The following is a 21,533-nucleotide window of genomic DNA, read 5'->3' as shown; positions in this document are numbered from 1 at the left end:
CTGAAGGTTGATTCTCTTTTTTGGTGGTTTGCATTCTGTAGTTTCCGCATCAGAGTGTTGCTCTTTTAACATTTCTGAAAGCATGCTCCACACTCTGTCCCAATCAGATTTTGGAAGGCACTTCAGATTCTTAAATTTTGAGTTAAGTGCTGTAGCTATCTTTAGAAATCTCACATTGGTACCTTCTTTGAGTTTTGTCAAATCTGCTGTGAAAGTGTTCTTAAAACGAACAACATGCTGGGTCATCATTCGAGACTGCTATAACATGAAATATATGGCAGAATGCAGGTAAAACACAGAGCAGGAGACATAATTCTCCCCCAAGGAGTTCAGCTACAAATTTAATTAACACTTTTTTTTTTTTTTAAACGAGCATCATCAGCCTGGAAGCATGTCCTCTGGAATGGCAGCCAAGGCATGAAGGGGCATATGAATGTTTAGCATATCTGACACATGAATACCTTGCAATGCCGGCTACAAAAGTGTCATGTGAACGTCTGTTTTCACTTCCCGGTGACATTGTAAATAAGAAGCGGGCAGCATTAACTCCTGTAAATGTAAACAAACTTGTTTCTCTTAGCAATTGGCTGAACAAGAAGTAGGACTGAGGGGACTTGTAGTCTCTAAAGTTTTACATTGTTTTGTTTTTGAGTGCAGTTATGTAACAAAAAAAATCTACATTTGTAAGTTGCACTTTCACAATAAAGAGATTGCACTATGGTACATGTATGAGGTGAATTGAAAAATACTATTTCTTTTGTTTATCATTTTTACAGTGCAAATATTTGTAATAAAAATAATATAAAGTGAGCACTGTACACTTCGTATTCTGTGTTGTAATTGAAATCAATATATTTGAAAATGTAGAAAAACATCCAAAATATTTAATATATTTCGATTGGTATTCTATTGTTTAACAGTGTGATTAAAACTGCAATTAATCATGATTCATTTTTTTGAGTTAACAGCGATTAATCGACAGCTCTATTTTCTAGCTATATAAACGAGAAGAAAACAAAAAAGGAAGTGGGACCACTAAGCACTGAGGAGGGGGTGGAGATTAAAGATTATTTAGGCATGGCCCAACACCTAAACAAATACTTTGCCTCGGTTTTTAATTAGGTTAATGAAGAGTTTAGGGGTAGTGGCAGAGTGGCTAATGGCTATGAGGTATTGAGGTAGAAATTACCACATCCAAGGTGGAAGTCAAATTCAAACAGTTTAATGGGACTAAACTGGAAGGCCTAAATAATCTCCATCCAAGAATATTAAAGGAAATGGCACATGAAATTGCAAGCCCACTAGCAAGGATTTTTAATGAATCTGTAAACTCGGAGGTTGTACCCTATGATTGGAGAATTGATAATACTAATTTTAAGAAGGAGGGAAAAAAAAGTGATCCAGGAAACTACAGGCCTGTTAGTTTGACCTCAATTGTATGCAAGGTCTTGGAACAAACTTTGAAAGAGAAAGTAATTAAGGATGTGGAGGTGAATGGTAATCGGGATAAAACATAACATGGTTTTACAAAAGGTAGATCGTGCCAGACCAAATTGATTTCACTCTTTCAGAAGATAACTGATTTTTTACACAAAGGAAATGCAGTAGATCTAATCTACCTGGATTTCAGTAAGGCATTTGATACAGTTCCACATGGGAAATTATTAGTTAAACTGGAGAAGATGGGGATTAATATGAGAATTGAAAGGTGGATAAGGAACTGGTTAAAGGGGAGACTACAACTGGTGTTACTGACAGGTAGAGTGTCAGGCTGGAGGGAGGTTACTAGTGGAGTTTCTCAGGAACTGCTCTTGGGACCAATCTTATTTAACATTTTTATTACTGACGTTGGCACAAAAAGTGAGAGTATCCTAATAAAATTTGCAGATGGCACAAAGTTGGGCGGTATTGCCAATTCGGAGGAGGACCAGAATATCATACAAGACGATCTGGATGACCTTGTAAACTGGAGGAATAGAAATGGGATGAAATTTAACAGTGCAAAGTCATGCATTTAGGGACTAACAACAAGAATTTTTGCTATATACTGGAGACTTATCAGTTGGAAGCAACAGGGGAAGAGAAAGACCAGAGTGTATTGGTTGTTCACAGGATGACTATGAGCCACCAATGTGACGTGGCCGTGAAAAAAGCTAATGCACTCCTAGGATGCATTAGATGAGGTATTTCCAGTAGAGACATGGAAGTGTTAGTACCATTATACAAGGCACTCCTGAGACAGCATCTAGAATTCTGGTCTCCCATGTTTAAGAAAGATGAATTCAAACTGATACAGGTGCAGAGAAGGGCTACTAGAATTATTTGAGGAAAGGAAAACCTACCTTATGAGAGGAGACTCAAGGAACTTGGCTTGTTTAGCCTAACAAAAAGAAGGCTGATGGGAGATATGATTGCTCTCTATAAATACAGAGTAATAAATACCAGGGATACCATCAACACATTTCGGCTCAAAATTAGGAGAAGGTTTCTAACCATCAGAGGAGTGAAGTTCTGGAACAGCCTTCCTAGGGGAGTAGTAGGGACAAAAAAAACTAAATGGCTTCAAGACTGAGCTTATTAAGTTTTTGGAGGGGATGGTATGATGGGACTGCCTACAATGGTCTGTTGCCCATTGGCAACTGCCAGTAGCAAAAATCCCCAACAGTTGGAGATGGTATTCTATATGGGGAGGGCTCTGAGTTGTTAAAGAGAATTCTTTCCCAGGTATCTGCCTGGTGGGTCTTGCCCACATGCTCAGGGTTTAACTGACCACCATATCTGGGGTAGGGAAGGAATTTCCCCTCAGATCAGACTCGGAGAGACCATGGGGGGTTTTCGCTTTCCTCTGCAGCTTGGGGCATGAGTCACCTGCCGGTTTAAACTAGTGTAACTTGAAGTCTTTAAACCATTATTTGAGGACTTCAGTAACTCAGCCAGAGCCTAGGAGTTTATTTACAGGCGTGGGTCGGTGAGGTTCTGCAGTCTGAAATGTGCAGGTCAGACTAGATATGGGGTTCTCAAACTTCATTGCACCGCGACTCCCTTCTGACAACAAAAATTGCTACACAACCCCAGGACGTGGATCGAGCCTGCCTGAGCCCCACCACCCCAGGCGGAAAAGGGGTAAAAGCTGAAGCCCAAAGGCTTCAGCTGCAGTCAGGGGGCCTGTAACCTGAGCCCCACTGCCCAGAGCTGAATCCCTCGGGCTTTGGCTTCGGCCCCGGACAGTAGGGCTTGGGCTTCAGCCCTAAGCCCCTGAAAGTTTCAGCCAGCCCTGGAAACCTCATTAAAATGGGATCCTGACCCACAGTTTGAGAACCACTGGACTAGGTGATCATGATGGTCCTGTCTGACTTTAAAGTCTATGAGTCTAATTTCTGTTGGTGAGAAAGACAAGCTTTGGAGCTTACACAGAGTTCTCCTTCAGGTCTGGGCAATGCACTCAGTGTGTCACAGCTAAATACAGATTGTTTAGTCTAAGTAGTTAACACATTTAATGGAATCATTCTAGGTGACTTGTCCAGTAAATACCTCTCCAGTCACAGGGGAGAAAAGAGGGGGAAAAAACCTGTGTGTGAGTGGGAGTTAGTGAGTTACAGATTGTTGTAATAAGCCATAAATCCAGTCTCTCTATTCAGTCCATGATTTTTAGTGTCTAGCAAAGTTATGAATTTAAGTTCCCACGCTCATCTTCTGAAGGCGTTGTGCAGGTTTCCTTTGAGGATGAGGACTGAGAGGTCAAATATAGAGGTGATCGCTTCGTGAAAAGTGTTCATCCACAGACGATGATGTGTTTTTGTCTTTTATTATTTTTCTCCGAGAAATCATTTGAGAACATAGTGATTGTCTCATTTCACCCACATAGCTGTTACTTGGGCATTTAGTGCACTAGATGAGGTACTCTATATGTTATGAAAGGTGTGTCACCCAGACACCCTGAAAGAACCTGTTTCAATGTAGAAATAAAACCCCCTCCCCGATCACTCACCCGTCTTTGTCACCTAGCACCACACTAACCCATATAAGGTATCATTAAACAATTACAACCCATACTCAATGGGGACCCCATCCTGAAAGAAGTCTTTCCAGACCTCCTCTTCTGGCCTTCATACAACCCTCCAAACTCTCCTAGTTTATCATCAGAAGCAAATTCTCCACACACCAGGACACACCAACTCAGAACAGCACCAGGCCCTGCCAGAACAACAGATCCAAAATCTGTAGACATATCTCCACTGCTATGATCAATGATCAACACTCCCACAACACGCCTTTCAAGATCCAGGGGTCCAACAAATGGCTATCACAACATGTGGTGTACCTCATCCAGTGCACTAAAGAAAAGTTCCAGAGGCATTCCTGGCAATTACAGGCTGGTAAGCCTATCTTTAGTACCAGGCAAATTGGTTGAAACTATAGAAAAGAACAGAATTATCAAACACATAAATTAAAACAATATGTTGAGGGAAAAGTCAACAGCTTTTGAAAAGGGAAATCATGCCTCACCACCTATTAGAATTCTGTGATCCAGTGCTTAGCCAGTGACTTCCACCAGTTCAATGGTTTGACACTCTTTAAAACTTTGGCAGCACAGTGTACTGCTTAATATTTTATTTATTTAATTTAAATTATTTTAATAGCTTGTAGTAAGTTTAGGACTTAACATAGGTTGTCAATTTCAAATTTAATTTTAAATAGGTTTATTTGTAAAATGAAAAATATTTAACTGAAATCTAAACATCCAATTTAAATAAAAAGATCAGATTAGAATTAAAAACTTGATTTTTATCCACTCTAGCCTTGGCTTTGTTATATTAGAAGCCTGGTTCTATTCCAATTACTGCCTAAAATAACCTTGTGCAAGTTATCTTATCTGAAATGGGTGAATAATAGTTATCCCTCAAGGTAGCAGTTTGAGACCCTAGCTCATAGTACGGGTTGTGAAGTGCACAAAAATATCAACAGCAGTTGGTGGAAAAGCCTGGGCTAGAACTCATAGCCTCTGGGCTTGCAGCTTAGTGTACCTTCTACTAAAGTACAGGGCACTGCATGGGCGGAAACAAACACACACTCTCTCCTTCCTTCCTGAAATCTGTTCCAATAGTGGAGCTTTTATCATCACTGTACTGATTAGCTAGCAATAGCTCTAATTTTGAACAACAGTGACTAATCATTTGCAAAGGTAGTCAACTGTTTGCTGCAATTGATGGCTTTTCTGGGCAAAAATGAATTGTTACTTCACAATGCATTTTATTTTTTTGAGTTTCAAACACTGAAGGTACACCCCCATTCTGAAGATACGAAAAGAATAAATGTTTGTTTTACTGTAATTCCACCACAGATACAAAAAAAAAGAAATTGAAAACAAAGGATACTGGATGAACAGAAAAATAGGGTCCAATCACTAGACTAAAACAAATGAAGCTGAATTTTGCTGCTGTTGAATCACAAAGAAAAATACTAGCCTGCCAAATCCCTAACAGCTGCAATTACTCATGTTGCATAAGAAAAACAGCTTAAAGCTTGATGAAAATAATCTCTGGGTAAAATAAATCCTCTCTCTTTTGTCTACAGAAATCATCATCATCCAATGAAAACACACTTCACCTACTACAAATTATGAATATTATGTTGGCAGTGCTTGTACCTGTACGGTAAATTAAAACAAAGTAAAATATTTAAGGAAGGCATTTACAGCAAAATGGCTTTTTAAAAAAGGTTATCTGTATGCAAATTTACATTTGTAGTTGCCAGCCAAAACTGTTCATCTTTTGAGGTGCCCTCACTCAAAAATGTACTGCGAACAGAACAGGTAGATGGCTCCTAAATATAGCTTAAGCATTTCATTCCACAGAATATATATGTAACATGGGTCTTAAAGGCAGAGGTGGCAGTGCCACCTCTGTAGGTAAAGTTTCCCGACACTTTTCATTATAATACCCTGTTTTCAGTTGCTTATAAAATTTTGCCAAACGTTAACCTTTTGGACTGAAATTTTCTATTCTGAATGTCTCTTTCAGGCTGAATTTTTTTGGTACAATATATTACCCAAGCTTATACTACTAGTATCTACTGGTCCTAGATTCTACAAGGATAGCAGCCTTATATATGCCACAAAGATGCCAACCTAATGGAACAACAAATGGTTGCTTATTTGTAATGTAATAGCATCTAAAGACCACAAGAAAGTTGGGCCTCACTATAGGAAGCACTGTAAAAAAACATAATATATGTCCCAAAGAGCTTTAAATTTTATAGTTTTCAGTAAAAACAATAACCAGGTAGTCACATATATTTCTTGCCCCTAAAACCAGCCCTTTCTGAAGTTGCATTGATGTGATATGCTGCCATGGCCCATTTGTGTATTGAAGAGTCTCCAAATACTCACTGGCAAGATAACTTAAGTTTAGATAAAAATGGTCCTTAATTCTGTAGTTGTGTCCAAGTGCTATTAGGGTCCCTAAAGAGTGGGAGGGTATTACATATTGTACCACAATCCTCCAGCAGAATGGGGGAGGCCTTGTCTACACAAGACACAACAATTGGTGATATAGGAGCTGAGCGTTTGACACTGATTCTTCTTCCAGATCGAATGAGCCCATAGCACCCACACTATCTAAATGTGTGTAATATTTCCATGCTAATCCATGCTCGCACTGCCTTACACCACGGGTGGCTATAATATTTGACAGCAAGATACCATCTCCCTCAACTAGTGAACCTCCTGAGTCTGTTGGCAGAACCTCCCTCTCTTTCCCCTCCCCCTTTAGCCCCCGAGTTTCTGAAATGCTCAGCCATTGTTCCCATATCACCCTGCACCAGCTCTACAGATCCTCAATTTGTGATCCAGGTGTGGATGACTAGCTATGACTGCTATCTCTGCCCCTTAGAATAATTTCTCGCTCCAGCCTTGCTCCTCCACGCATGCTGCTCTCCAGTAGCATCCCCACACAGCTGGAGATGAGCTGCAAGTAGTTTTTAAGTGAGGTAAAACTTGGGGGTACATTTAATCTGATAAGGTTCAACAAGGACAAGTGCAGAGTCCTGCACTTAGGACGGAAGAATCCCATGCATTGCTACAGACTAGGGACTGAGTGGCTAGGCAGCAGTTCTGCAGAAAAGGACCTAGGGGTTACAGTGGACAAGAAGCTGGATTTGAGTCAACAGTGTGCCCTTGTTGCCAAAACAGCTAACGGCATTTTAGGCTGTATAAGTAGGAGCACTGCCAGCAGATCGAGGGACGTGATCATTCCCCTCTATTCGGGATTGGTGAGGCTTCATCTGGAGTACTGTGTCCAGTTTTGAGCCCCACACTACAAGAAGTCTGTTAGTTAGTTATTCTCTGAAAAACAATCAGAACTATTTTTATATTAGAAAAAAAGCTAGTTTTTATCCTCTCAATTCCAAAACGGCGAACATTTTCTTGAACTTAAAAACACAATTTTAGACACAGACCAACTATGGAAAATTTCAGCTCCAGTGGTCAATGTTTGGGTAAGATACAAGTATGTAAAATGGGCTCATAAAGGAAACTGATTTACAACTTAATTACAGTGGCTGCTACCGGTGACCACTATAATAGACGTTGGCATGTAATAACACAGGAATCCCATTATCTTTATTTATATATCAGTATTTTCCTGTAGAAGCGTGACATAAGACTTCTAAAATAAGGTCTCACACAAACTGGATAAGCATTCACCCTTTTCCTATCTGTACTGCTCAGAAGATTAACAAACCACATAACGCCTTATCAGATCTCTAAATTTAGAAAGAGAATTACTATGCTCCAACTTGTCAGATATATTAAGAAAACAACATGACAAATCCTTTGACCAAATAGTCTGGCTATAATAGTTACGAGCTAAATCTCAGTCCTAACCTTTCCAAGGTATTGCAATCTTGTCTCTTTATTGAATTCTTGAACCTGGATTTTTAACTGAAATATCAGTACTCACCAGACCCGTAGAGCAGCGGTAACCCAAGCTGCTCTCTGCATCTCTAGCTTTAGCTCATTTGAAGTACACTGAAGTAATGTTATTAAAATGTACTTCCTAGAAAGACAGAAGGCTCTCTCTGCAATTCCCACTGATTAATTCATAAAGCTACAATGGTTGAGAAAGCAAGAGGAACCCATTTTCTTGGCTGAAGCAGAAGAACAGTAGCACTAGCAGCAAAACTAATATTTCTTCCTCCCCCGCAAAGATAAGACTAGGAAAAGAAAGACTATAGCAGAGGAACCAACATCAAGATATACTGTAATTACAACATGTCATTTATTGAGCCAAAATATTCTAGCCCACCCAGTTCATTCTATTAAGTGTCGATGGATTGACTTTTTGCTTTGCTTTAAACATATAAACACACGTGCGCACATCCTCTAAGCAAGAAAAGGCAAATGCTCACTAACCTCTGCTTCAGCTGCTTGTGACTGCAAGAGCTGTCGTATACGAAGTATGTCTTTCTCTATTTGCTGAATTCTTGCCACCCTTACCTAAAAATGAATAAATTTTCAAATTTATAGTTTTTTTTTTTAAAGAAATATTTAATGTAGAAAATGACAATGTGAAAAAAGAGTTTATGGCAAAAACTGTTGACTAGAAAACAGAACTACTTCATTAGTGTGATAATTTCAGTAATTGCGCATACGCATGAAAGAGGCATACGTGAAAATACTTTACACAGCGTAATGGTCATCTGGATTTTTAATACAATTGACATTAATTTGGATCTATTATTAAACTGACATACTATATAAACTATTAAAGTATGGTAAGAGACACATTAGCCAGAAAACACTTTTTCCGCCTAAACAGTTTCTTCCTTCTGTCATTGATGTATCGTGTTGTCTTGAGAAAGTTACTTCACCTCACTGTCTTAAATGCCTGTTTGTAAAATATAGATAAAACTAAATACATAGTTATCCTGCATAGAGGTTTTGCGAGGATTTACATTTGCAGAGTGTTTTCAGCCTGTAAAATACTGAATAACTTCCATGTATTATTAGCCATTCTTTGGGCGAACTATGAATATTACTACAGTCCTGTGTTAGCCCTATCACAGTTACTTCTACATTACTGAAAACTGACTTCAGAAACACCAATTTGCATAATAAAAGGCAGTAAGACAGTATTATATACAGAAGTCTTGCTAAGTAGTAACAATAGGAAACTAAGCAAAAAAATACACGTAAGCTTCAAAAGAACTCAAGAGTAACAGTCTGATATTAACGGACACTAAAACCAGATCTCTCTCTTAGTTTTAGGGTCGAGAAAACATTTTCATCCTCCCAAAATGGGAGTTACATTATTTTTTAAGGGTATTCTGTTGCTACTATAAAGAGTCCAGTTTGTAAGCAATTAGCCTGTGACCAGTTGTGGGTGTCACATTATACTGTTACTCCACTCTGTATGACTTATTATTGTGAGTACGCAGAATATTGAAATATTTGGAAATACTTTTTTCTACTCAAGCATTTTTGTAAATGTCATATTCAGCTTACTCATAAGAATGGAACTGGAACATTTGGAAGGACTGCCTGATAATTTTTCTGGTGCTGATGAATAAAGGTTACATTTTAATCATGGGTATTTTTAGTAAAAGTTATGGACAGGTCATGGACAGTAAACAAAAATTCGTGGCCCGTGACCTGTCCGTGACTTGTACAATATACCCCTAACTAAAACTTGGGTGCTTACAGGGGGGTGGCGGCGGCGGCTCAGGGGCACTGCGGGTGCTGGAGGGCGGCCCGGGTGCCCTGCTGCTGCTGTGGGGGGCGGGCAGGGCTGCAGGCACCCTACCTGGCTCTGCGCAGCTCCTCGGAAATGGCAATATGTCCCTTGGCTCCTAGGCACAGGCGTGGCCAGGGTGGCTCTGCGCGTTGCCCCTGCCCCGAGGGCCGGCTCCGCAGCTCCCGTTGGCCAGGATGGTGCCTGCAGGCAGAGGCAGCGCGAATAGCTGATTGGCTGCGCCTCCACCTAGGAATCGAGGGATGTGCTGCCGCTTCTGAGGAGCAGCCCCGAGATAAGCACCGCTTGGAGCCCGTGTCCCAAACCCCGCCCTGAGCCCCCTCCCACACCAACTCCTGCTGCTACTGGGAGGGAGGGTAGCCCGAGACTGCCCCAGCAGCAGCAGTCGGAGCAGCTGGCCCAGGGGCTGCCCGAGCTGCTCAAGTGGCCCCCGTACCAGTCATACCGGCTGCTGCAGATGTCATGGAGGTCACAGAAAGTCACGGAATCCGTGACTTCTGTGACAGACTCGCAGCCTTACTTATGAATCAAGAAGTTTCCACAGTTGTTATTAAATAGTCAGCCTTTGCCAGTTTTCTATATACTGTGACAAAGTTCCTGCTCTACCTTGGTCAGTCTTGTGCTTATTGGCGGATTTGCTTGCCTTGGAGCTTCACAGCAGCCCTCAGCTTGGCTGGTTTTCTGAATTCACAGTCCAGGTGAACTCCTCCTGTGTCTGACCAGGAGTTGGGAGGATTTGGGGGGAACCCGGGCCTGCCCTCTACTCCAGGTTCCAGTCCAGGGCCCTGTGGAATGCAGCTGTCTAGAATGCCTCCTGGAACAGCTGTGCGACAGCTACAACTCCCTGGGCTACTTCCCCATGGCCTCCTCCCAACACCTTCTTTATCCTCACCATAGGACCTTCCTCCTGGTGTCTGATAATGCTTGTACACCTCAGCCCTCCAACAGTCCGCGTTCTCACTCTCAGCTCCTAGTGCCTCTTTCTCCCAGCTCCTCACATGCATACCACAAACTGAAGTGAGCTCCTTTTTAAAACCCAGGTGCCCTGATTAGCCTGCCTTAATTGATTCTAGCAGCTTCTGGATTGGCTGAAGGTGTTCTAATCAGCTTGTCTTAATTGTCTCCAGAAGGTTCCTGATTGTTCTGGAACCTTCCCTGTTACCTTACCCAGGGAAAAGGGACCTACTTAGCCTGGGGCTAATATATCTGCCTTCTATTACTCTCCTATAGCCATCTGGCCCGACCCTGTCACAATACTTACAACAAAACAGAGGATATCTATGTGTATCAACACGTGCCAAATGTTGACTGTTTAATAGTTTCTGCTGTAGTTTTAGTTCAGCATAGCTTTGTTAAAGTCCTTTTAATGAAGTTTTAGGTAAAATGTTATAATCTATAATCTTGTTTCTTGTTTTGAAACAATGAAATAGTTTTGAGTGTAGACTTTTTGAAAACCTAATTTTAAATACCTGTAGCTTAATTTTAAGTTTTGCGAGCATTAGTGCCTCTTGCTTTCTAATGTTTGATCTAGTTTTTTAAATGTATATATGTGACACACTGTACCGCAAAGTAGCACCCTGGATCTCCCATGTTCACCACTGTCACATGTTTATGATATGTTTTGTACGATGCATGCCTTGTGAGGTATCATTTTAAAAGTCTTGATATGTTGGACCTTAATATCCTGTTGAACTGTATGTACTATCATTGAATGTGAAGTTATGAAGTACTGCTATGTGTGTTACTGAAATATGTTGTGAGGTTGGGAGATGCCCACAGCTGGGGCCTTTCAGTAGCAACAAAGGGGCAACTATCACTGGCCAGACAGGTGTTGATGGCCCATCAAGAAGAATCCATTATCCCAAAGACTTCTTGAAGAAGGCACGTACACAATGACGTCTGCCTTACCTGCCACATCACACCAAGAATCTTTCTAGCAGCTGGAAGAAAGTATAAAAGAGGGACAGTGACATCATCACTTGGCCTCTCTCCTCCCCACCTCAACACCTGGAAGACTGTCTGGAAGACAAAGACTTGGAACTGGAGAGATTGGTCCCAGGCTGGGAAGGGATCCAGCCTGTGTATTGAGAACCGTGAACTGCCTGTAACATCTATTACAGTGAGAGACTGCTTGATTCAAATCTTGCTTAGTCTGTAGAATTTAGACTGAGTTTATTCTGATGTAAGCAACTCTGAACTCTATGCCTGCTACATATAATCACTTAAAATCTATCTTTCTGTAGTTAATAAATCTGTTTTATATTTTACCTAAAACAGTGTGTGTTTGTTTGAAGTGCTTGGGGGAATCTCAGCTCAGATTACAAAAGCTGGCACATGTCCACTTTCCTTTGACAAAGTGGCGAACTAATTAATGAGCTTGCACTGGCCAATGGAGTATTGAGCAGTAAAATGGGATATATCTAGCTGGGGTGATTTGCTGGTGCCCCTCTCTATATGACTTATGAGTGGCTCAGGGAGCATTCATGCGATTTAGCTGGTTGTGGGGCTCCACATGCTGATGGCTGAGTGATCAGTGCCTGGAGGTGTTTTGCTGCTTGTCACTGGCATAGCATTGTGTGAGACAGCCCAGCCTGGAGAGTTAAAGGGGCACAGCAGTCCCACAGTTCCAGGTTGTACCCCGGGGTTCCTGTCACAGTAAGGAAAAAGAACATTTCAATGAAATAAATAAAATATGTAAGTACTATATACAGCCATATTCCCCATATCGTAAGAGGACATTTTAAATGTGTTTACTGTTTTATGATGTAGGAAAGCTAATAGGAAAAAATAACAAAAAGGAAACAGAAAAAGTTAAGGAAAAAATGTGGAAAGATCAGGCACAAAGAACAGATTATGAAAGACAGATTCTGAACCTTTTTTTAAGGCCAAAAATGAAGACTCCTCATGACATACTCAGAATTTGTCCTTTTTAATCAGCCTTTATCTGATGAATTTGTGAATTCAGCTGAGTCTTGACATAGGACTCAACTATTCCACTGAAATCACACTGGATATGACAGAGCCAAGACACACATACAAAATCAAATCAACTATAAAACCAAAGTTAGTGTTTTTTTGTTTTCTTGGGGTTTTTTTTTGTTTTTTTGGTATAAAGTTCACAAATGTTCAGAAAAACATGAGCAGAACTAAAATTGCACCCTGGATTGCATGATTAAATTTTGTTCCAAAATACTGAACATCTTATTTATAGACACCCCCATTAATGTCTACTTAATATTTCCCCTTAGTTTTACTATAAAAAATACAGAAAAAATAGCATTAAAAATGTGACCAGAAAAGCACAAAAAAGCAGGATTAGTAGCGCTGGTTAATGCTGTACAAACTTTCTCACACAGAGCTTAGTTACTGTAGTATATCTATATTCTAATTTGTATTTCTCCTGCAATTTTGCTGGGGAAGAGAGAATATGGCTTTGTAAAGGGAAATCATGCCTCTCTAATCTTTTAGAATTCTTTGAGGGGGTCAAACATGTGGAGAAGGGTGGTCCAGGGGATATAGTACACAAACTTTCAGAAAGCCTTTGACAAGGTCCCACACCAAAGGCTTAAGAAAAGTAAGCAGTCATGGGATAAGAGAGAAGGTCTTCTCATGGATCACTAACTCGTTAAAACATAGGAAACAACGGGTAGGAATAAATAAATTTCAGAATGGAGAGAGATAAATAGTGGTGTCCCCCAGGGCTCTGTACTGGGACCTGTATTGTTCAACATATTCATAAATGATCAGGAAAAAGGGGTAAATAGTGGTAAAATCAGGTAAAAGGGGGTAAAATTTGCAGATGATACAAAATTACTCAAGACAGTTAAGTCCAAAACAGATTGTGAAGAGTTACAAAGGAATCTCACAAAACTAGGTGACTGGGTAACAAAATGGCAGATGAAATTAAAGGTTGATAAATGCAAAGTAATGCACATTAGAAAACATAATCCAAATTATACATACAAAATGATGGGGTCTAAATTAGCTGTTACGATCAAGAAAGAGATCTTGGAGTCGCTGTGGATAGTTCTCTGAAAATATCCACTCACTGTGCAGCGCTAGTCAAAAAGGCTAACAGAGTTTTAGGAACAGAAGAACTTTCTTAATTATACTAAAAACATTCAAAAAAATGTATTGTCGGGAACAATCTTGCATTGGTAGAGTGATGGAATGGATAACCCAAAGAGGTTATTCTATTTCTACTATGATTCTATGTCTGACTGAAAATCAATGGGAGAAATCAATGGGAGAAAATGGGTCCATAAAAGAAAAAAAATTCAGACTTCTCAGGATTTGAGGCAATTTTTGCCACAAACAGATGCAACAAAACTGGCAAAATAAATAATCTAGCAGATGTAATGGAAATATTTAACTAGGTACTTATATGGCTTTCATCACAGTAGTATTTGTGTACCTCACAAACATTAAAAAATTTATCTCTACAGTACCTTGTGCAATAGGGAAATATCTCCATTTTACAGATGGAGAAATGGAAAAATTAAATGATTTGTACAAATTCAACACAGGAAAACTGTGACAGAACCAGGAATTAAACCCATATCATGTTACTCTTGGTGCAGTCATTTAAATACCAGACCATCCTTTCCTCTTTAGTGCTTGAAAGTATGAGTAGAAAAGCGTTATAGTAGAACCGCAGAGTTATGAACACCAGAGTTATGAACTGACCAGTCAACCATATACCTCTTTGGAACTGGAAATATGCAATCAGGCAGCAGCAGAGATTTAAAAAAAGCAGTACAGTCCTGTGTTAAATGTAAACCACTTAAAAAAATAAAGGGAAAGCAGTATTTTTCTTCTGCGTTGTAAAGTTTCAAAGCTGTATTAAATCAATGTTCAGTTGTAAACTTTTGAGAACAACCTTTTGTTCAGAGTTACGAACAACCTCCAGTCCTGTGGTGTTCGTAACTCTGAGGTTCTACTGTATCTAAAAACAGCATGATAAGAAATGGAAAAAATAATATATCAAGAAAAGGAGGAATTCATGGGGAAGAAACATTGTTTAAAATCTTAATACATTTCCTATTCTGTGCCAGATATGGTCTCTTATCTCAGAGGTGCTGGGGGTGCGCAACCCCCGCCCCGCCTCTTCCCACCACCTCCCCCGAGGACACCCTACCCTCACTCCCCACACCCAGCACCTCCTGTATGCTGCGGAACAGCTGATCGTGGTGGGCGAGAGGCGCTAGGATGGAGGAGGAGGAGCTGATCGGGGGGCGGGGGAAGGGCTGCTGGTGGGTGCTCAGCACCCACCATTTTTTTCCCTGTGGGTGCTCCAGCCCCAGAGCATCCATGGAATCAGCACCTATGTCTTATATATTGTGACAAAGTTCCTCCTCTGCCTTAGTGGGTCCTACACTTATTGGCAGATTTGCTCACCTCGGAGATTCACGGCAGCCCTCAGTTTGGCCACTTTTGCTAGTGGCTCAAACTTGCTGTCCACTCAGCTAACCTCATCACTGGTCAGCATGGGAAAAAGGAAGGAGAACAATTCCCGCGGTCTCTGCTGGCCCACCTAGTGGGTCGAGGGACAGGCCAGGAACCTTCCCCTCTGGTGGGACTCACAGTCCAGGTCAACTCCTCCTGTATCCAATAGGGAGTTGGGGGGATGGGAGGAACCCAGGCCCTCCCTCTACTCTGGGTTCCAGCCCAGGGCCCTGTGGATCACAGCTGTCTACAGTGTTTCTTGTAACAGCTGTGTGACAGCTACAACTGCCTGGGCTACTTCCCCATGGCCTCCTCCCAACTCCTCCTTTATCCTCACCACATGACCTTCCTTCTGATGTCTGATAATGCTGGTACTCCTCAGTCCTCCAGCAGTATGCCTTCTCGCTCCCAGCTCCTCGCACATGCCTCACTAACTGAAGTGAGGTCCTTTTTTAACCAGGTGCCCTGATTAGCCTGCCTATCCTAATTGATTCCAGTAGCTTCTTAATTGGTTCCAGGTATCCTAATTAGCCTGCCTGCCATAATTGGTTCCAGCAACTTCCTGATTGTTCTGGAACAGCCCATTATCTTACTCAGGGAAAGGGGACCTGCTTAATCTATGGCTAATGTATCTACCTTCTATCACTCTCCTGTAGCCATCTGGCCTGACCCTGTAACAATATGTACATACAGTGTCTGCCACAATTGGGCCCCTAAATCCAAATCGTGGCTTTTAAGTGCTACCATAAAATAAATACTTATGTTTACTGTTACTAATAATAAAGAAGTCTGGAATCCTGTTTCGTTCACACACTGGTCCAAATCTGAAATAGTTTAGTCTAACACAGAAAGAATCACTGAACAAAGCATAGGAAAATTATACTTTTTCATCTGTGTCCATGCTGAACTGTAAAATATTGCAGGATATTTATCAGGATCTGAGTAAGAATATGTTGAAGTGATTTAGATTATAAAGATAAGGAGAAGACAAAAAATGTCCAGGCAGTGTTTATGTCACTGGAAATCGTATGAGAAATTTGGGATAAAATTAAACAAAACTCTTGTAAGTATTAAAATAGAAATATGTCACAACATAAAGTAAGCCACACTGAACAGCAACATCTACTTTCCGATTAGATGCAAGAAATAAAATATCATTCCCAGGAGGACTCACCATCTATAATCCTTTGACTACTACATATAACTCCAAACATGCTGAACAGCTCTGCAGAAGGACCTCAGAAAAACTAAGGAATTATCTTCTGCACCTTAGATACTCCAAAAGGGACCTTCTCAAAAAAGAGACCAACACATGCTCCAACACACTGGAAGAAAAAAAAAATAAAATCAGGAAACCTACCTGGAGATCTTGGAGGAAACCCAAAACAACTATCAAATAACTCAATGACAGCCATCCAATATAAAAACAAAACATGGAACCAACTACAGTAACTCCACAACTAACAGACCACCTCTGAGAAAAACCAAGAGACCAGGACCCACCACAGAGACACGATACGACACTCCAACCTAATCAATCAATAAAGATCACCCCAAAAAGAACTGAAGTATCTTCACTCTCCAAAGGACTGAACTTCTGCCCCACCACAGAACCTGATACCATACTAACAAGTGGAAAACTAGAAGAATTCTTCTGCAGACTCCACATTGAGGAATTATTTCACAACAATGATGACACCACCCCACAATAACCACATTCCCACTGATGATCATGAGGAAAAAAGAATCAGTTGACTGGACACCCCCCCAATGGACAAAACTACACACTGTATCTTTACATCAATTGCTACTTCCTCCAGAAACTTTGCAGCATTAACAACTTCCCCCAGAAGATCATTCTTGCCACCATGGATGTCACCTTCCTATACACCAACATCCTTCATCATGACAGTATCGCTGCCTGCCTCAAATACCTACAAGATAACATACAACACTAGGAAATCCACCCTAAACACATCACCAAATTCAACCATTTCATCCTCACCCATCACAATTTTACATTCAGCAACAAACTCTTTGTCAAAGCCATGGGAACAGCTCTCGGTACTAGGAGATGGCTCCCCAATATGCAAACCTCTTCATGGGCTACCTCAAGAAGAATTTCTGGAAAAATGTACTATGGAACTAATGATATACCTGAGACACATTGATGATATTTTCATCCTCTGGAGAGATGACCTAAATGCTGTCTTACATTTCCACCACAACTTCAACAACCACCAACCACCCATCAAACTCTCTAGAATACTCCCACACTAGCATCAACTTCCTGGATGCCACGATCAGCTTCAACAATGGAATGTTATAGAAGGGCTATATCCAAGAAAACCCTGGATCACCACACTTAAATAGATCCAGTAATTAACCCAGACACACCAAGAAATCTGTTATGTGCAGCCAGGTACTCAAATACTACAGAATTTGCTCCAAGGTGAAAGTCTGGGATACATACCTTATCAAACTTAAAACCACCTTCAGCAAACAAGAACACTCCACCAGAGAAGTAGATCGCATCATAGAATGGCCCATCCAAATAGCCCAGGACAACCTGCTTCAACACAGAAAAAAAAAAAACCCCTGACCAAACACCCCTAATTTTCACCAACCACCCCACATTGGAACACATTTGGGGTACCATCAAACAATTACAACCCATACTTGATGGAGACCCTATACTGAAAGAAATCATCTTCCCTCTTTTGGCCTTCAAACAACCCCCCCAACCTCACCAAGCTAATCATTAGAAGCAAGCTCCCCACAGATCAGGCACACCAACTTAAAGCAACACTAGACCCAGTTAGAACAGATGCAAAACCTACAGACGTATCTCCACTGCTATGACAATCAATACTACACAATAACACACCTTTCAAGGTTCATGGGTCCTAGACATGCCTATCACAAGTGGCGTACCTCATCCAGAGCATTAAATGCCCCAACAACTATATGGGTGAAACCAGACAATCACTACACTCTCAAATTGACAGGTTTCAGAGTAACAGCCGTGTTAGTCTGTATTTGCAAAAAGAAAAGGAGTACTTGTGGCACCTTAGAGACTAACCAATTTATTTGAGCATCAGCTTTCGTGAGCCACAGCTCACTTCATCCGATGAAGTGAGCTGTGGCTCACGAAAGCTGATGCTCAAATAAATTGGCTAGTCTCTAAGGTGCCACAAGTACTCCTTTTCTTTTTGCACTCTCAAACAAACTCTCAGAGAAAAATGATAAAAGACAAAAATATCATGTCACCCATGAGTGAAGAAATTTTCACAAAGCAATCACTCCATATCTGACCTCTCAGTCCTAGTCCTCAAAGGTAACCTGCATCACACTTTCAAAGGCAAACATGGGAACTTAAATTCAGAACTCTGCTAGACACTAAAACCAGGAACTCAAAGACATTGGTTTTAAGACTGATGACAACAATTGGTAATACACTCCTCTTCCTCCTAACCCTTAATTGCCCATTTTATTTTAAGTGGTCTCCTACAGCATGTGTGAGCCCTTTATGCATAGCTATCTGTCCCACCTTGTATTTAGCTTAGACACTGATTACTTTCCTCAGACATGAAGAGCTCTGTGAAGCCCAAAGTTTGTATCTTCCACCAAGAGAAGTTGGTCCAATAAAAGATATTAGCTCACCTACCTTCGCTTTAATATGATGGAAGACTGAGTCTCAAACCAAATATGAGAAATACTAACACAATGGGCAGTATTACTGATATAATAGATAATGTCTAATTTTATACTGATAACCACTTCACTTGGGTATTACTGATACTTTGAGCATGATTTTTAATTAATCGTCAAGTGTTCCCTTAATCTGTTTGAATATAGGAATGCTCTTTTAACTTTATATCCTTTACATGAAATTTCCATTTTTTTCCTTTGGTTTCTCCGCAATATATTCTATTTTGGCTGTCAAGCAATTAAAAAAAATCAATCACATTTAATCATGCTGTTAAATAATAACAGAATACCATTTATTTAATTTTTTGGATGTTTGCTACATTTTCAAATATATTGATTTTAATTACAACACAGAATACAAAGTGTACACTGCTCACTTCATATTATTTTTTATTACAAATATGTGCACTATAAAAATGATAAAAGAAACAGTATTTTTCAATTCATCTCATAAAGTACTTTAGTGCAATCTCTCTGTCATGAAAGTTGAATTTACAAATGTAGAATTATGTACAATAAAACCTGCATTCAAAAATAAAACAATGTAAAACTTTAGAGCCTGCAAGTCCAATCAGTCCTACATCTTGTTCAGCCAATCGCTCAGACAAACAAGTTTGTTTACATTTGCAGAAGATCATGCTGCCTGCTTCTTGTTTACAATGTCACCTGAAAGTGAGAACAGGCACTTGCATGGTATTGCTGTGGCCAGCGTCGCAAGATATTTACATGCCACACATGCACTAAAGATTCATATGTCCTTTCATGCTTCAACCACCATTCCAGAGGACCTGCATCCATGCTGACGACAGGTTCTGCTTGCTAACGATCCAAAGCAGTGTGGACCGACGCATGTTCATTTTCATAATCTGAGTCAGATGCCAACAGCAGAAGGTTAATTTTCTTTTTTGGTGGTTTGGGTTCTGTAGTTTCTGCATCAGTGTTTTGCTCATTTAACTTTTCTGAAAGCATGCTCCACACCCCGTCCTGATCAGATTTTGGAAGACACTTCAGATTCTTAAACCTTGGGTCCAGTGCTATAGCTATCTTTAGAAATTTCACATTGGTATCTTCTTTGTACTTCGTCAAATTTGCAGTGAAAGTGTCCTTAAAACTAACAACACGTACTGGGTCATCATTTAAGACTGCTATAACATGAAATATATGGTAGAATGGGGGTAAAACAGAGCAGGAGATGTACAATTCTCCCCAAGGAGTTCAGTCATTAATTTGATTAACACATTTTTTTTTAAACGAGCGTCATCAGCATGAAAGCATGTCCTCTGCAACAATGGCCGAAGCATGAAGAGGCATATGAATCTTTAGCACATCTGGCAAGTAAATATCTTGCAACACCAGTTACAACAGTGCTATACGAATGCCTGTTCTCACTTTCAGGTGACATTGTAATTAAGAAGTGGGCGGCATTATCTCCCGTAAATGTAAACAAACTTGTTTCTCTTAGCAATTGGCTGAAGGAGGAGGACTGAGTGGACTTGTAGGCTCTAAAGTTTTACATTGTTTTTTTGAGTGCAGTTATGTAACAAAAAGAAAATCTACATTTGTAAGTTGCACTTTCATGATGAAGAGATTTCACTGAAGTACTTGTATGAGATGAACTGAAAATATTATTGCTTTTGTTTATCTTTTTTACAGAGCAAATATTTCTAATGAAAAATAATATAAATTGAGCACTGTACGCTTTGTATTCTGTGTTGTAATCTAAATAACATATTTGAAAATGAAGAAAAAAATCCAAAAATATTTAATAAATTTCAATTGGTATCCAATTCTATTAACAGTGTGATTAATTTTTAATTGCAGTTAATTTTTTTAGTTAATCGCATGATTTAACTGCTATTGACAGCCCTAATTTCTATCAAATTCATTTAAAAAATAATACTTCTAAGTTTTCAAACAATGCACAGTCAACCTATGGAACTCTTTGCCAGGGATGTTATGAACGCGAAAACTATAACAGGGTTCAAAAAAGAACTAGATAAGTTCATGGAGGATAGGTCCATCAATGGCTATCAGCCAGGACGGGCAGGGATGGTGTCCCTAGCCTCTCTTTGCCAGAAGCTGGGAATGGGCGACCAGGGATGGATTACTTGATGATTACCTGTTCTGTTCATTCTTTCTGGGGCAACTGGCACTGGCCACTGGGCTAGATGGACCTTTGGTCTGACCCACTATGGCCGTTCTTATGTTCTCAATCATCTCGATTATTAACAAAAGACTTGCGGATAAAGAGTCTTCCTATGCAAAATACAGTGTACAAATCCTAATATACTTTATTATAATTAATTATAATTTTACTAATGAGTGTGATTACAGGTGAATTTATCATCACTTTTGTAAAGCTAAAATAAAACTATAATATCTGATTTAAAACACTTAATAAGGTTAGGAAAAATAAGTTAGATGTAAGAATATTTCAGACATCTAAAGATGTAGTATCTATAAATGCTAGAATGAAGCAATATCTATAAATACTAGACTGAAGCTCTAATCTAGATTAGATTTAGGTTAAGATTTGTGAACAGATTTGACAGTGCTGAAATCCTGAACAGTTTAAGAGTTTGGGGCCAAAAATATAGGAAATTTTGTAAAGCCACCTGTTTTCACAAG

General features: G+C 40.0%; 1 protein-coding gene across 7 annotated transcripts in view; it reads right to left on the bottom strand.

Annotated features, from left to right (window-relative positions):
- APC (APC regulator of Wnt signaling pathway) overlaps positions 1-21,533 on the bottom strand; it is a 194,472-nt gene that overhangs the window by 47,169 nt on the left and 125,770 nt on the right. For all 7 annotated transcript variants that reach the window (XM_074952956.1, XM_074952957.1, XM_074952955.1 and 4 more), the window contains one exon: positions 8,411-8,494. In XM_074952956.1, coding sequence (XP_074809057.1) covers positions 8,411-8,494 — 84 coding nt within the window. The remainder of the gene's footprint in view (positions 1-8,410; positions 8,495-21,533) is intronic.

Source organism: Natator depressus, chromosome 5, assembly GCF_965152275.1.
Source record: "Natator depressus isolate rNatDep1 chromosome 5, rNatDep2.hap1, whole genome shotgun sequence".
NCBI lineage: Eukaryota > Metazoa > Chordata > Testudines > Cheloniidae > Natator > Natator depressus.
The sequence above is the reverse complement of the archived record's forward strand: the minus strand, read 5'-3'. Positions and strand labels throughout refer to the sequence as shown.